This window comes from Pogona vitticeps, chromosome 2, assembly GCF_051106095.1.
Source record: "Pogona vitticeps strain Pit_001003342236 chromosome 2, PviZW2.1, whole genome shotgun sequence".
Classification (NCBI taxonomy): Eukaryota; Metazoa; Chordata; class Lepidosauria; order Squamata; family Agamidae; genus Pogona; species Pogona vitticeps.
In genome coordinates, this window is record NC_135784.1 from 92,083,638 (window position 1) to 92,098,546 (window position 14,909).

A 14,909-nucleotide genomic window follows, 5' to 3' on the forward strand; every position below is an offset into this window, starting at 1 on the left:
CTTGCTTCCTGTACAATGTTAAATATTAAGAAGCTCACTCATTTAAGCTGAAAAATTACTTTCTTTTTTCTTTTTTCTTTTTTCTTTTTTCTTCTCTCTCTCTCTCTCTCTCTCTCTCTCTCTCTCTCTCTCTTTTCTTTGTGATTGACGATGGTCTTACTTGATGCTATCAGAGTTTTGGGATCTATATCGTGTCATAGTTTCCTGTTCATTCCTGTCTCCATTCCACATGACTTATCACTATACAACTGCTTGGTGATTTTAAAAAGACTCCAAAAATATAATGTGCCATTAAGTCATTTCTGATGTGTGGTGAATACAGAAGTTAGTGGCCTCTCAAATCTCCTTTCATTGATCATTGACAGCTCTGTTCAGATCTTGGAAACCGATAACATCTCATGTTATGTTGTTCTCTTTTACTATTGCCCCTGTTCCAATAAGTTCTGCTCAAGTGTTGCAAAGTAACAACTGTAGATCCTTTTGCTGAGTCAAAGCATGTCATGTTAGTTCTTCCTGTTTTCCTACTACCCCCGCCCCCTAGCAATATTGTCTTTTCCGGTCAGTTCTATGTTCTCATTATATGTGCAAGGTATAGTAGCCTCAATTTACTCATTTTGCTCTAGTTCAGACTTGACTTTAACTCACTTATTTGCTTTTCTTGGTAGTTTGAGGTATCTGTAAGGCTATCCTCCAACATCACATTTCAAATGAAATGAACCTCCCCCCCTTCTTCACTGTCTGTCTTTTGCACAGTATAGATGCTTTCAACCTTGGTTTCAAGTTACAGTCTTTGCTAACTCCCACCCGTCCCCTTTTTTATTTCAAAAGGTGAAGGGACATCTTTTGGAAAACATGCTGGCAACATGTTTGTTGAGCAAGGGTCTGGAAATTAGAAGACAGCTTTCTCATCTGTATTCCACAGAGTGGGCATGGCAGTATTAGTTTACCTATGATGTTAAAAGACGTATATGTTTCTCTCGTGTACATGTTACACCGTTTCATTAAGTCCAAAACAGCCCTTCAAAACATTTTGACACAGAAGGACTACAGTCACATCCCAGCTGTTCTTGGTTCTGCCCTCTCAAATTACAGATCATGTGATCAACTTCTGGGATCATCTAGCACTGGGTAATTTGTACAGGAAGAAAGTTGCTGTTGAAATTTTTGTGTACTGTATGTATACTTAAACTTCCATTTTGAAAAGCCAGGAAATTAAGTTCTGAAAAAAGAATATCCCACATTTGTGAATGTGGCATACTCTGCTTCTGAATCCAAGATTCAAAATGACAGGAAATGGCTCAGTATTGCTGTACAATATAATGCCTGCAATGCCAAGAGGAAAAAAAGATGTCGAGCTTTACATAAGAAAGGGCAACCTAAATATTCTTTCCCTCTCAAAAGTGAGGGAAAATCCAAGGAGCGGGGTCTTTTTTCATCAGTTAACCAATTTTCAGAACTATTTTTCAACAAGTGTAAATGGTAGTAAGCACAAGAGAGTAACCTGTGGATAATCTTGATTGCTGACATGGATGTCATCAACAGTCAGACTTCCTTTTGTTATGTAAAGTCTGGCATCCTTTCTCCTGCTGGAAAACTGGGCAGGAGGAGAGCAATATATACTGCCTTGAACATTTCAAAGGAAAAAGGGATTATAAATGTAACAAATACATTAATAAAGCTTCCAACAACCCTTTGAGGTAGTTTAGGGTGTATGAGAGTGGTAGGCCCAAGGTCACCAGTAAATTTTATAGCTCATTTGAGGGCTAGAACCTGGTCTCCCGAATTTATGCCCAAAGCCAGCATAATTGCATTTATTTGAACACCAAACACAGTTACATTTCCACTGCACGCCTTCTTTCTCAACCTGAAGAGATCATGAACTGAGGGGGCAGAGTGACACACCTCTATTCCTTCCTCAATTGGCAGCAGTTCTGAATGTCCAAACAAGTTCCACCTTATTCAAATAAATCAATTCCTTTGCTCTAGCTACTGGTCCTGGCAATGCAGAGACTGAGGTGAGAATAGAAATACTGTTTTCGGCTACTCAGGATAAAAGAAGCATGGTGGGAGAAATTAGTAAGGAAAATATCTTGCTGTCAGAATTGATTGGCGATGGCATTTAAAGAGGAGGATGGAGGAAATTGAAGCAAGGCAGTGGATGTGAGGAATAATGACTGCCACACTGAGCAAACAGAGAGGGGACTGCTGGGGAGGTAAAGGCCAGTATTGTATTTTGATATATCTCGTGATGAGAAGATGCTGGGATGCTAATGCCCAGAGGAAAATCTATCTCAGACTCATTTTAACCTGCTCAAGTCATGTGTCTTCAAGGCATTCTTTTATATTCTACCTTCTTCTGAAGAATCAAAGATAGGCACAACTGCAAGCTGACTAAATGGTCTGGAGGTTAACTGCAACTCCCAGGGGACATGATAGGTGAGGGATTCGAAAAGGTGTAGTCTAGAAACTTAAATTTGTCCAAGCTTTACATTCTACTTCTCTCCATATGTCCTGACTTCCAAAGGGCTATATCTTCCTCACAAAGAACTGTTAACTCCAGTGGTTAATTTTAAATTAAAAACAGCAACACATCCAATAATGTTTAATTAAAATGGCCATTCCCACCCCACACACCCCCAAATTACTCCCTAAAAATCACACGTTTTAAACATTTACATAATTGTCATTTGATAATTCAAACAGTGACTTCTGCAACTTTTGAAAATATTAATGAATTGAGGCAATTAATGAAGTTATAGTTAATCATGTTTTGTCCATGAAAGCTCACATTAAAATATAATAGTTAGCCTTAAAAGGTGTTTTTGACTTGTTTTGTTTCTTTGGATTTTATCTGATACATTTCCAAAGTAGTGGTTGTGTTAATTTGTCTCAGAAAACTGGCAAATTTAAAGGAGGAAGGGGGGTTGAGAAAAGAAGCAAGGACAAAATGTGTCGATGCTTTAAAGACCATGGAATTTGTTCTGAGTGTGAAATAAAAGGTTAAGCAGAAACAAGATTGTTAGTTCCTAAAGTGCCACAATATTTTGTCTTTGTTTTTCCCCTTTAGTTTTGCCAACATACTGAAATATATTCAGTCTTCATTCTGTTGATTGACTCATAGTTTTCTAAGTCTTGACTGATATGCTTCAGTAGTCGTCTCTCTGAAATATGACCTATTTGCAGGATCCAAACCAGTCTGCGAAGTAAAGGAGAGGGGAAGAGAGGACATGCTGTTGTGCTTAAAACTGCTGGATCCACACACGAAGCAACTTCACAAGATACTTTTTTTATATAAAGGAATATTAATTTGTTCAGAAACCACTTCCAAAGCAAATTGGAAAGATGAATTAGGAGTATGTCTCACACAATGAGAGGTAGACGAAGAAGCTACTGACACATTATGTGATGAATTACTGAAGTCCTTTTGTAGCTCAGCATACAGCCTTATGGTAGGTCTTGGTTTTTTTAATATAAAATGTAAACACTAGCATTCCAAATGAACATTTTTTTCTTTTTCTAATAATATTAACTAAAATGTACTTCCTCATTAAACATAGACATTGGTATGATTTTCAGGTTGCTATGATTACTAAAGATTGTAATGTAGTAACCTAGAGCTGCGATCCTGTACATAGCTAAGCTCATAGAATTTACTAGGCTTCGGTGGCCTGTGCCCGTGCATCCTAGTATATGGGAATATGCATTTTAGTTGCTTTTATGACACTCCCGGGATAAGCAAACACAACACACAAAATTTACATACTATCATACAACTCAGCTCTAGGAAGTTTAATTACAAAACTGCATTTTAATTGATTATCAGTGGAATAAATTAGAGCAGCACCATTCTGGAAAGAGCAACCAATAAACAGAGAAGCTTTTTTTTTAAAAAAATCAACATATCATAATGGCTTAATTGCAATAAATTTAGACCTGTAATTGGTAATATTAATCTGTGTGTCTATTGCTTCTTCCAGCTACAAGTCAGTTTCAGAGGTAAAGCAAGGTGTGTTATGCACAGGAAAAAAGATTTTAAAGCATCAGAATAGTCATGTACACTTATTTCTAATGATGATTACAATTGTTGCTGCAGCTATTGCTGGTCTTTCCATTTACAAACAATTGTAATCATTTTCACTGACCAAAATGGGCTATTCGAAACCCTAAAAACATTTACTTGCGTGTTTGCTTGTGTTCAAATTATAGTTCCTCTTAGTTGTTGCTCCAGCACCAATTTTATTCTCTTAAAATTGAACCGGTTCTTCTTAGTAACAGTGATCTCACACAATCAGATTAGCCATGCAATCACATCACTAGGGCAGGAAAAGCTAACAGACCTCTTTATTAAAAAAGGGCCCTTACTCTGAACTAGCTTCACTTTTTTTCAGTGACACCATCACAAATTCAAAACCGATTGTTGGCAGGATGTTGTCACTCTTGGTAAGATGACAAAGGCTGGTCTGAAGATGGTAAATGCTGCAATCATGCTGGAGAAAAGGAGAGGCTCACAATGCAGAGCTGCCACCATCACCTGAATAACAGGCATTACATAGTATGGTGGGGGTTAGAAGGTGAACTATCTGGACAAATGTTCATGGTTTGAGTAGTGGCAAAATTGCTCCCAAAGACCTGGGGGGGGGGGAAGAGAGACCAAAAGGGAATCTATTGCCATAGACAAAAAGTCACCTGATCAACTCTTCTTAGAGAGGTTTTAAACACAAAGAGATCAGTCATTTGTTGTTGTTGTCATCCTCTGGTGCTTCAGTATGCCTCTCTTGTTAATGTTAATTCATAATCGGACCTACTGAGCCAGATTAATGTCTTATCTTGCCTAAAACATACACAGGGTGAATGCTACATATTTTATGAATATGAAATATTAACTCTTCTCTTGGCTATACAATTTGTTTTTTTTAAAACTAGGATTAGTACCCTACATTTATTTCTGTGAGTATACTCATGTGGTGCTTTACTAAACAAACAAAACCAACAGCAGTTCTTCAGCTACCAATAATATACCAGCCACCTTGACTGACATAGAATCACAGAGTTGGAAGAGACCACAGGGGCCATTGAGTCCAACCCCCTGCCATGCAGGAACTCCATCAAACCACTCCCGACAGATGGCCCTCCAGCCTCTGCTTAAAAACCTCCAAAGAAGGAGACTCCACCACACTCCAAGGCACCATATCCCACTGCCGACCAGCTCTGACTGTCAGGAAGTTCTTCCTAAGATTCAGGTGGAATCTTTTTTCCTGTAGTCTGAAACCATTGCTCCTTGTCCTAGTGTCTGGAATTATGGAAAACAAACTTGTCCCTTCTTCGACATGACATCCCTTCAAATATTTAAACATGGCTATCATCTCCCCTCTTGACCTTTTTGTAAGGTTAAACATTCCCAGATCCTTAAGCCGCTCCTCATAGGACATGGCTTCCAGACCTTTGACCATTTTGGTCACCTCCTCTGGACACGTTCCAGGTTGTTAACATCCTTCTTGAATTGAGGTGCCCAGAACTGGACACAATACTCCCGGTGAAGTCTGACCAGAGCAGAATAGAGTGGTACTATCACTTCCCTTGATCGAGACACTATACTCCTATTGATGCAACCAAGAATTGCATTGGCTTTCTTGGCAGCTGCATCACACTGCTGACTCATGTTCAGCTTGTGGTCTACCAAGACTCCTAGATCCCTTTCACAGGTACGGTTGTCTAGCCAGATATCTTCCATCCTATATCTGTGCTGTTCATTTTTTCTGCCTAGGTGTAGGACCTTACATTTCTCCCTGTTGAAATTCATTTTATTAGTTTTGGCCCAGGACTCTAATCTGTCAAAGTCATTTTGAATTTTAATTCTGTCCTCTGGGGAGTTAACAACCCCTCCCAATTTCGTATCATCTGCATATTTAATTGGCATACTCTCTATTCCTTAATCCAAGTCATTGATAAAGACATTGAATAGCACAGGGCCCAGAACAGAACCCCGAGGCTCCCCACTAGTTACCTCTCTCCAGGATGAAGAGAAGCCATTGGTGAGCACCCTCTGGGTTCAATCAGTCAACCAATTATAAATCCACCGAAGAGTAGCACTGTCTAGCCCACATTTTACTAGCTTCCTTGCAAGAATATCATGGGGAACTTTGTCAAAGGCCTTACTGAAATCAAAATATGCTACATCCACAGCGTTCCCTTCAACTATCAAGCCTATAACTCTATCAAAAAAAGAGATCAGATTAGTCTGGCATGACTTGTTTTTGAGAAACCTGTGTTGACTTTTAGTGATGACAGCATTGCTTTCTAAGTAATAACAAACTGTCTGTTTAATGGTCTGCTCTAGAATTTTTCATGGAATTGATATATTGGGGGTGGGGGATGGGAGCAAAATATATGGTAACTCAAGAAACTAATCAAATTGGGAAAACAAGACTCACTAGAAAGACAGTAATGCTACGAAAAGCTGAAGGCAACAGGAGAAGAGGAAGACCAAATATGAAATAGATTGACTCCATAAAGGATGCCACAACCTTCCGTTTACAAGAGCTGAGCAGGGCTGTTGACCTTATAAAGTTACTCCTTCATAGAGTTGGCATAAGTTGAAAGCAGAACAGCAGTAACAACAAATTAAATAAATGATTGGCATCCAACTGGGATTTTATTCCTAAATAAATTACATAAATTGCAACAACAAATTATACCAGTCACAGAAATAGACACACATACATACAATTCACTGCTATAAGCATTATTACTTCAGTTACTCCAGAATAAAATCCTAATAGCAGTCAGATCAATGTTACATATATCAACTGAACGTATAGGACACTATGGATGATCAGCTTCTTATTATTAACTAGGGCTCAATACACAACCATAGATATTCAACAGAATATTATTTTCTGTTTACCTACATTTTTGTCATTTTGATCTGTGCACACAGTACTCTTTCAAACTGTCTGTGTTATGGCCTCATGTTAGGTCTTATTACTACTATTATTACAGGGTCTAAATTCTACTCACAAAAATTTTGTAAGAAATTTAATGCTGAAATGCTTTTGTTCAGTTATGCAAACAGTGTAACTTTTGGAAGTGAATTGCCATAAGTTAAGAAATCTCCATAGACATTATCCATTGCATTCTCTGCCACTCGGTATCAAACAGATAATGTCTACAGAGATTTCTTATGGCAATTCATCTCTACAAGTTACACTGTTTGCAGAAGTGCACAAAAGCATTTCAGACAGTGTTCTTTCCGTGTGTGTGTGTGTGTGTGTGTGTGTGTGTGTGTGTGTGTGTGTGTGTGTGTGTGTGTGTGTGTGTGTGTGTGTGTGTGTGTGTATTCACTGAGCAACAAACACACCAGACAAAACAATGTATTTGAACCATGTTTTTGTTGATAACAGATCTGTAAATAATTGAAAGAATCTGACTGCCTTCGATAATCTCAACATATGAAAAAACCATATGCAGCCTTCACATAGTGAAAACTATGCTCTGGGGAAAATAAAAATTGCAGTTTGGAATTCCAGCCAGTCTCTTCCATTTCTTGAGTTCTTTGTGGATGGGGGAAGGGAATCACCCTAATTACACTTCAAAAATTGTTGTGCTTCTGAATGCTCTGGTTCTGATTATACCGCTTTTGCATGACTGGAAGTACCATTTCTGTTTTTACGTACAGTATATAACAAAAGCCTTAACTGCCTGTATTGTGCTACTTCTGATCTTGCAAACTAATTCTAATTTGTTCACCTCCTATCTTCTCACATATCGTCCCTTTCCATAATTTTCTTGGAGCTTAAAAATGTTACTTTTTTCCAATTAGAACTCAAAGAATTCAGCAGCCAGTGATGTTTCGGAGGTTAAGGTTCAGCACCCTGGATAGCTCCTGCAAAGCGCAGGCTAAAACCACAAGCAAATTTTCTACCTGCTGCCATTGGAGCCACTTGCTTCACACTGCTGGAAGCTAAATAATTTTATGTTTGTGTGTAGCTTTACAATGGGATATGTCATCCTTTAAACCCCCCATTCTCCATGGAAGCACCTCATTTGAAGGAGGCCACAGATTTGTTTGACAGGTAGCCCTGGAATCTGAGAAGAGCTCCTAAAAGGGCCATGGCTGAAAAAAGATTCGAGGATGGCTGCTTTAAACTGTTGGTGAGGCAAATTGTGGTCATGCACATCTTCCTAGACAGCAACTCACATATCTTAGCACCACTGCATATTCTGGCTAGGGATGATGGGAATTACAGTGCAACAATATCAGAAAGGCCACAAATTGCCTTTCCCATCTTTATATGCCTACACTGTTTTGTTAATGTTATTGGAGAAACAAGTATCCTTTCTGAACAATTTGTCACCCCTTTTTGGTAGCATTAATATTGCTATGTAAAAAAGCCCAGATTCAAATGTATCAGATATAACCAGCTTGTTATTGCTATGCTTCACTAACAGATCCTATGGCAGCTATGCAACAATCTATTACTGCTTCAGGCTTATTGTTTGTCAGCACAAGGTGTCAGTTCCACTATATGAATCGCTCAGTTCTATGTCATTATTACCTGCTAGATGACAGTGGGTGCTTTTTCACACTGTGTGCTGCCACTTCACCATTGATGGTCAAGGAATTGTCTTTCTCAACTTTTGCCACATGCAAAACTACCACATTTTTAATGGATTCCTCCACATACCTATTTATCATTTTGCCCCATTTCCCACTCATTACTCTCAAGAGCTATCAGTGAAAAAAGAGAGATGTTGCTGTCATGCTTCTTTTGCATTCTCACTTCTCATTTACAGCGGGGTTCACCAAGTCCCATTATATGCCTGCTAACCTTCTGTGCAAGGACAGCTCCTTGCATGAACTTTCAAGGGGCATTCCTGGCAATTCACATTTCTGCTCCCAAAATTTGATTGCTTAAAACATGTAGTCCAAACCACCTATTGAAGCCCAGAGAAACACTACAATGGAAAATGACAGGCCAAGAAAGAAGGCTGTACAATTCCGTTTGTATTCTCACTAATTCTTTCTTCTAAAGCCCTGCTCCCTCTTCTGCACACACCAGCTCCCTTTTTGATATCTGAAGCTAGAGCATTGGAAAACAAGACAAGAACAGATGGATAGAAAAGGAATTAAATGCTCCTCAGTCCTACTGACACTTTTCTGCTGTGAAGCCAGTCCTCAAATGAATCTTATACTGGACACATGGGTGTTGGGGCACCCCCTCCCACTCTTTACTGCAGTGTTTGTATTGTATTGTAATGTGAGAAGAGTACATGCTGAGGCAATACAAAATCATTCTTTGCAGAAGAATGACCTGCTTTTGCAATTGCTTTACAAATTAAAATATCTCTGACAGTGCATCCAGGGACAAAGGTAATTCATGTGACAAACAGTAATAGAACAACAACAAAACCCAACCATCATCAAGACTCTTTTCAATCTCTCCATGGAAACAACTGCTCATTTGCCTAGTCCCTTGAACAATATATATTAATATGTTAAGGGAAGCTCACCAATGCAGTTAGGAGTTGTACTGGATAAAAGGAATCATGGAGTCAGAGATGCAGAGTTAGAATGGATCTCAGAGGTTATCTAGGACATCATGGTGAGTAGTGCACTGCATTACTTATAGAACAGGCTGTTTAAGAGGGTCTACATTCAGTTCTAAGGTGAATTTAAGAGGTACAAAGGAAGGCCTACATGAGCTGCTTTGTTATTAAAAGCCTACATTTCCTAGAGAATAACACAATGGGAGCTTTTAATTTAAAGATACAAAAACTAGAATGAATGCAGTGGGATGGCATGAACTAGCTAAAATTAGTCACTATTACCATTCCCTTCGAATTGGAAGGTGTGAGAAGTAGGACTTTATAGTTTTGTCATGCACAGTAGTAATTCACCATGTAATCAGGTGTGTGTTGATTATGTAAACTCAATTAGGGACATAATAGAAGTATAAGATCACAGGGCTGGGACCACCAAGTCAAAGTCACCACTGCACAGTTTGATTTTATATGACCTCATTGGCAGCACACTTGAGGAGACTGTAAATTCAAATGCCAGCAAGGTTAGTGTAACCCAGAAAGTCAAGAATTGTTTTGGTGGAAAAATGGAAGGATAGCAAATTTCATTCTATGACAAACTGCAATTTTGTTATCAGACAAAAAAAATTAGTGTCTGTAGATAATTTTCCTAATCTTTATTTTAGCAGCATTGTATCTCCCTGGAGTTTGTCTGGTTTTGATACCATTCTTTTGGGTCCATTTATTTGCATGCAACAAGTCCCAATTTTCCCTTTTTAAAAAATGCAATCCTATTCCTTCAACAGAACTATACCTATCCAGGACCTCCAGTTCTGATTCATCCTTTTATCCTGATACTGTATGCCTTTTTTTACCATTACCATATAGGACTGCTGCATTTCAAATCCAGTATTTGGAAATTATAATCTATCAGGAGCCAGCAGTGTAAGCATTTCTGCTTTCTCCATGTTTTTTCTTCTTCTAACACCATGCTCACAACATGCTCAAAGAAACAATATTACATATATTATAAAGTTTCTCCCCTGGCTGATATATGGGAACTTGAGAATTATTCATTTGGATGCCTGGAAGGCGACTCCTACAGAAATTCCACTTCTAGGTCATTCTTGAGATCAACAGGTATGATACAAGTAAACACAAAATTCCTCAGGGGCAACAGTGAGTCCCAGGAATGTCTAACGCAGCAGAGAACTAAGCAAAAGAGTTCCTGTCATACCAAATCAAGCCCTTCCCTCTGAGAATGAGGTCCTCTGCAAAGACTATAGTCTGATAGCATTTCCATTTTAATGGTGGAGGCTTTGTTTCTCAGTTCCTTTTATGTATCTTCCCACTGATAATTGGCCTAGTAAAATATTATCTTGGCTTCCACTTTGCTGGCACCGTATGACCCTACCCAACCATACCGATTTCTGAAGCAATGTTTTACAAAGCCTGCTATGAAAGTCTTAGCTTGCGCATTTTTATTCTCAGAAACACTTTAACCGCTCACAGTACAAAAGTTTAAGAATAACTGTTTGAGATCAGACCTCTCACCTTACTTTCATTATTGGTTGCACTGCTAGCTTTATCTCTGACCTTTTACTCATGTCTGACTAACCTCTGGAAACTGTTGGTTACTTAATATATATTTTTAATGCTGCCTGGCTAAAGTGTAGATCATAAAAATGCATGGAATAATTAATGCATCCCAGTTCTTTTTCTGTGCTGAGTATGTGCCAGAGCAGATCCCTAATCCCAAACTTGGGGGGGGGGGGGGCGGAATAGGAAAGCAACAACAAAGACCCTTTAATTTCAAATTAAAAATATACCACTTTCCTAAATGTCCAAAGAAAGCAACAATAAAAAGAAGAATTAGGAGAGAAGATATCTTATAAAAAATCTCATCACACAGACCTTGACAGAGAATTTTAATTTGAAAGTGAGAGTGACACAAGTGACACAGACAAAAGAGGAGGAAGAAACAGTCTAGAGAGAGAGAGAGAGAGATAAACGTCTGCCAGTGGGTAATTGCTACTTACAGGTGTAGGTCATTTCAAAGCTGTCACTAATATTCACAATGTCAATCTGGGGAGCCAACTTGGGGGGCTCCGTGAACTGAGACAATGCAAACATAAATGCTGCATGTTCCTGGGATTGTTGAGTAGGAAATAATCCCCCTAAAAAAATGAAAGACGGAAAACAAATTAGAAGTTGAACATTAGATGACAATGACGTCCCATGACTACACTTTAATATATATAGTTTTCATGTGCCTCTAACAGGTTAATGACCAAAATCTCTCCAAACAATTTTCTAGAAGGGTAGCTATGTCACATGCTAAGAACAAAATGAACAAAGACTCTTGTTGCATCCTGAAGGCTGACAAATGCAATTTGACTGTCTGATTGTATTGTGATGTGTTATCAAGTCACTTCTAATTTATGGCAACCCTTTCAGCAAACACACTTTTGAGATATGTGGTATGTACCACTTATCACCGCCACTACCCAGTACGTTCCATGGTCAAATGGGGATTTATGAACACCCAAGTCTCCTGAGTCTAGGGTCCAGCACTCTATCTGCTATACCACAGTGGTTCTCAACACAGAACACACCAAAACCCAAATGCTTTTTCATATATTCCTAAATGATGTGTAGATTAGGGCATGAGGCACTGGGAAGGGATTTAACATAATTAGACCACTGGATATCATTTTAAAGATTAAAAATGAACACTGTCAAAGACAATGATAAACAAACACCTGATTTTAAGGCAGAGTCATTTTTCTTCTCCTTTACAAGATGTGAATCCACATACAGTATTTGTCTACACAGCGGATGTTTACTCAACAAGTTGCTGTTGAGCTAAACAAGGATTAAGAAGATCTGTCATGTGTCAAGCAACATTTACCCTTGAGTAATGGGGAGTGTCTGAATGTAGAAAACAGTTAATTTGTTTTTTTCCAAAATGAGAGGTCTCATGAACCTTTGTTCTCCTCCCCCCCACCCCACCAGTAAGGGATGTCACCAGTGCCAAGGATTAGAACAGGACTGTGGAGAAATTTGGCTACTGTAGGATATGAGAAAGTGTGAGAAAGAAGATACTAAATAGATCAAGCAGAGTTTTCCTTATGGTATTGTGCTTATGGTAAATGCTTACTGGATCCAACTATACAAGTGCCTTTGGATCTATTTTAATTTATTTAATTATGTACTTTTGGTGTACATTCGAGTTTACCAGAATTGCAAAGGAAACGTTAGCTAACATCTCCTCTTATCCTGTAACAGGTTATCCATACGTTTATTATTACTGTCGCTATTATTATTGTCGTTATCATTCTGCTGGCCTTTAAGCTAGTTAATCGTCTGATGTAACGATCCCATTCAGCGAAGAGAGAACTCAAAATCCTTCCCTGGATTTTGACCGCGAAGGCATAACCGCGCTCACCCGCTGCGGAGGCAGAGCTTGAGCACCCGACGGAAATAAATAAATAAACAAGGAAACAAATAGCAACCGTCCAAATCACGCTTCGATATTGTTGCCAAGGAAGGCGTGTCAAACGGCAGCCTGCTCGTTTCCCCGGATCACCTTTTGTTTGTTTGTTTGTTTGTTTCAGGGTGAGGGGCCCCGACGAAATCGTGGGGAGGGGGCGCCGCGGGGGGGGGACCAAAGGCTGGCGGCAAAAGGGAAGGTCCAACTGCCGTAAAAGCGCCGCCGATCCCGCGTGTGGGGCTCGCCCAGGAGTTGGGCTTTCTTTCTCTCCCCACCCCGACACCCTCGCCGCCATCCCCACCCACTCCGAGGGGAGGCAAGGCGAGGCGATGGACGGGCAGGGCACAGAGAAAGGAAGCGACAGACGCCGGGCTGAGGGAGGAAGAGACGGGACTCGCTTCCAGCCAGGGCGGCGGCGGGAGGGCGGGCGAGCGGCGGAGGTATTTTGGGGACGGGGGCGGCAAAGCAAAGCAGGGCGGGAGGGGGCGAAGACAGAGGCGGGATGGCATATCTTCCTGAGGCAGCCCTGCTTCTGCTTAGCAGCAGCTGCAGCAGCGACAACAACAAAGGCGAAGGAGCCCAGCTTGTTCCCTCAGGTAACAGGCTGTACCTGCAGACGAGAACAAAACACGGCGCCCCCTTCTCCCCTCCCCAAGACGTGGAGGGGGGGAAGGCGAAGCGGTTGCCAGCCCCCCCCGCCCCCGCCCCCACGAAATGCGGAGTCCAGGGTGTGGAGCTCTGTTGCTTCCTCAGGCACTTGGCGCGCGGGCAGGTAGGCGTCCCTCCGGCTCCCGCCGTCGCCCCTCCCGCCAAGACCGCCGGGCGAAGGCACTCCCCGCCGGTTTGCCGGAGCCGGATCCCCGATCCCGCTTCTCCCCTCTGCCCACGGAGGCGAGGAAAGGCTCAGAACCCACGCGGGTGTACGCGCACACACCGCATTACACGCACATACACACAGGGCTAGGAAAAGCCATGCCACGCTCGACTCCGACTCACCTATCTGGATGTTGCTGGGGAAATTAACCCCCAACACTGCCCCTAGGAAACTGGTGCAGAAGAAGGCAAAAATGTGCTGCATATTCCCTTTTGCATTGGCGAGAAAGAAACCCAGGTCCAAGCATAGATTTGGTAGTTCCCCCCTTCTGGTTCCTTTCGTTCTTCTTTCTTTTTTTCCTTCTTCCTCTCTCTTTCTCTCTCTCTCTTCCTCTCGCTCGCTCGCTCTCTTTCTGTCGGTTGTGTCGCGTCCCCTCTTCCCTCTTTGCAGGATGCGCGCTCCTTCTCTTTTCTCTAGGAATCCGGCGCTTAGATCGCTGCCTTAACACCAACTGACAGCAGGATTAACTGAGCTCTGAGAGAGAGAGAGGCAGAGAGAAAGAGAGAGAGAGAGAGAAAAGGGGAAACAGCCCCCCTCCTTCTCCCTCCCTGACTCGTGCACTTGCATACACACGCGCGCACACACAGAAAGAAAGAGTCACACTGAATGTGTGTGTGCGCGCGCGTGCGTCTCTCCCTCTCCCCCTCCCTCACACACTTTCTTCTCTGGAGCACATTTTCCTCTGATTATGCTTCCATCTCACCAATCGAAACTCAGGGGTCCCTCTTCCACCCCCTCCCGCGTCCCTGAGGATCCCCTCCTTCAGCACGTGCCGGTAGCCCCTCACAGAATTCTTACCTCCCAGCCACCCACTCACCCACCCACACCACCAAACACATTATTGGAGGGGGGCCGGAAGGGGATATTGGGACTCTCAGGAAACCGTGATGGCCCGTCTCTCTCAGGGCCTCACTCCTTCTCCTCAAGCTCTCTGGCTCCCTGGGGCACAGATCAATAAACAGGTCCTGCAGGGGCGGGCAGGCAGGGGGTCACTTTGCCCCTAGGGAATGTGTAGAGTTGCTG

At 41.4% G+C, this 14,909-nt stretch overlaps 1 protein-coding gene across 9 annotated transcripts in view; it reads right to left on the minus strand.

The window, feature by feature from the left end:
- Window positions 1-14,595, minus strand: part of GRIA1 (glutamate ionotropic receptor AMPA type subunit 1) — a 260,702-nt gene extending 246,107 nt beyond the window's left edge. For all 9 annotated transcript variants that reach the window (XR_013541837.1, XR_013541840.1, XR_013541839.1 and 6 more), the window contains exons 1-2: window positions 14,009-14,595; window positions 11,559-11,696 (exon numbers count right to left, since the gene is read on the minus strand). Coding sequence is in view for 4 of the 9 variants with exons in the window: in XM_078385616.1 (XP_078241742.1) it covers window positions 11,559-11,696; window positions 14,009-14,090 (220 nt within the window). In the remaining 5 variants the exon portion in view is untranslated. The remainder of the gene's footprint in view (window positions 1-11,558; window positions 11,697-14,008) is intronic.
- Window positions 14,596-14,909: the final 314 nt, after the last annotated feature.